The sequence below is a fragment of the Vicia villosa genome, linkage group LG7 (assembly GCF_029867415.1).
Source record: "Vicia villosa cultivar HV-30 ecotype Madison, WI linkage group LG7, Vvil1.0, whole genome shotgun sequence".
In the NCBI taxonomy this organism is placed as follows: domain Eukaryota; kingdom Viridiplantae; phylum Streptophyta; class Magnoliopsida; order Fabales; family Fabaceae; genus Vicia; species Vicia villosa.
In genome coordinates, this window is record NC_081186.1 from 88,563,737 (window position 1) to 88,565,942 (window position 2,206).

Consider the following 2,206-nt stretch of genomic DNA (forward strand, 5'->3'; position numbering starts at 1 on the left):
CGAGTCTTGGTCAGAATTCTTGAGATGTAGATAACAGGTGTTATTGAGGTTAATTTCCTTAAGGGGCAAGTCTTGGTAAGAATCCTTAAGATGCCAATAATGGGTGTTATTGAGGTTAATTTCCTTAAGGGACCGAATTTGGTCAAAATTCTTGAGATGTCAATAACAGGTGTAATTGAGGTTGATTTCCTTGAGGGACTAAGTGTTTTTTTAGTATCCTTGAGAAGACTTAGACAGGTTGCCTTTGTGGTTGTAATCATGGAATTTATTAATGAATTAAGTCCTTACTGATAAGGCAAAATCACTCTGGTGGGTGGACTGAACTAACCTTGTTAATGGTGAACCAGGATAAAAATACTCGTGGTATTATTATTGTTGTTTCATTGAAACACCCCCTTTCTCGTGTTTCATTGAACATTCGGTTTACCTCCAAGGAAGGAAATCGCCTTCCACCAAGACGAAACATACGCATACACATGCCTCTTTCGCCTAAGATAGAAGACACAAGGCATGCCCCATACCCAGCGAAGAGAATATCACGCTAAATACCAGAAGCCCCAGATATCAGGCGCCACCTCCACTTACCCAAGGTTAACCATCTGCAGGTCACAAACCCCTAAGCCCCCAAGCCTTTTAGACTTGCAAACATCCACCCACTTGACCTAGAAAATTTTAGATTTCCCTTTCATCCCTCCCCAAAGAAACCTCCTCTAGATCTTCACTATCTTCTTTCAAACATTGATAGACATCTTTACCATTAAGGAAATAATTAATAAGGACAACTCTCCCACCCAAAGAGACATTATGCTTTCATTAAAAAAAACCTACTAAAAATAAAATTAACTAGAAGTTCCCATGTAGTTACTAAACAGAGATTTGAAGTTAAAAATAAAAAGTAATAGAAATATAAAACGAAGAGAGCGATTACCAAAATCAACCTATTAAAGTAAAAAGTGGAGTAAATTAAAATTTTAGAAGTTATCCTACCAAAGTTTATAATAAATTAATAAATAATAAATAAATTAAATAAAAAATGTAAATGTTACTAATAAAATATTGGTTAGTAAATAGGACAATGATTAAAATAAAAAAATTGAATCAAAATTTAAAATAAATAATAAATAAATAAATTAAATAAAAAAAGTAAATAAAACACTTATAATAATAAATAAATAAAAAAAGTAGTAACTTCCAAAAATTGTTAACTGCATTATAACCCACTAATCCCATTTCTCAATTAGATAAAACCATACTGCAAGTTACATATTTGCCTCCTTATTTATTTATACAATTTAAATTTTGAATCAAACGGTTTCTTCATTCCCCGCTCGGAATTATATATAAATACCTCAATCACCTTCTATTTTCTTCATCAAAATTCAAGAGAATAAACTGTTTCTCAAATTTTCTTGCAAAAATGGCAGGTCGTGGAAAGGGCTTGAAGGGGCTTGGAAAGGGAGGAGCAAAGAGACACAGGATGATTCTCCGCGACAACATCCGCGGAATCACGAAGCCAGCCATTCGTAGATTGGCGAGAAGAGGAGGCGTCAAGAGGATAAGCGGTTTGATCTACGAAGAAAGTAGAGGAGTTCTCAGGTTGTTTTTAGAAAAAGTCATTCGCGACGCTGTTGCGTATACCGAGCACGCAAGGAGGAAGACTGTCACTGCCATGGATGTTGTGTATGCTCTTAAAAGACAAGGAAAAACTCTATATGGTTTCGGAGTTTGAAGAATATGTACTCTATTATTTATCATTATATAGTTTCTTTTCTTGTTTTAGTATCTAAGTTGTGTGTAATTTGTATTTCTCTTTCTGCATATTTTCAAGAATGTTTATTTGCAAGTATTAGTTGGTGATTATTCTTTAATCACCACCTATTCTGTTTTTTTATTGTGGTTTATGAAGAAAAAATGTACGCTTATATATATATATATATATGCATGTATTAATATATACTTATAAGATCTGTTTGTATTACTTTTTTCTGCATAACTTTCAAGAAGTTTTGTGTTCATATGATGATTTTTTTTACAAAATTCTTGGAGAGTGCTTGTTGGTGATAATACCAGGAAAACTATTTATTCTGTTTTTTCATTGCGGTTTGTGGGATATGAATTCAAATATTTTAATTGGTGACTGGTTTTGTAGAGTTACATTTATATTTGGTCTATTATCATATGTTTGAACATCAAATGTTACGTCTGA

General features: G+C 33.0%; 1 protein-coding gene across 1 annotated transcript; it reads left to right on the forward strand.

The window, feature by feature from the left end:
• Positions 1-1,391: 1,391 nt before the first annotated feature.
• LOC131617740 (histone H4-like) lies at positions 1,392-1,884 on the forward strand. The gene has a single exon (XM_058888995.1). The coding sequence runs from the start codon at positions 1,418-1,420 to the stop codon at positions 1,727-1,729; it is 312 nt and encodes a 103-aa protein (XP_058744978.1). The 5' UTR covers positions 1,392-1,417; the 3' UTR covers positions 1,730-1,884.
• Positions 1,885-2,206: the final 322 nt, after the last annotated feature.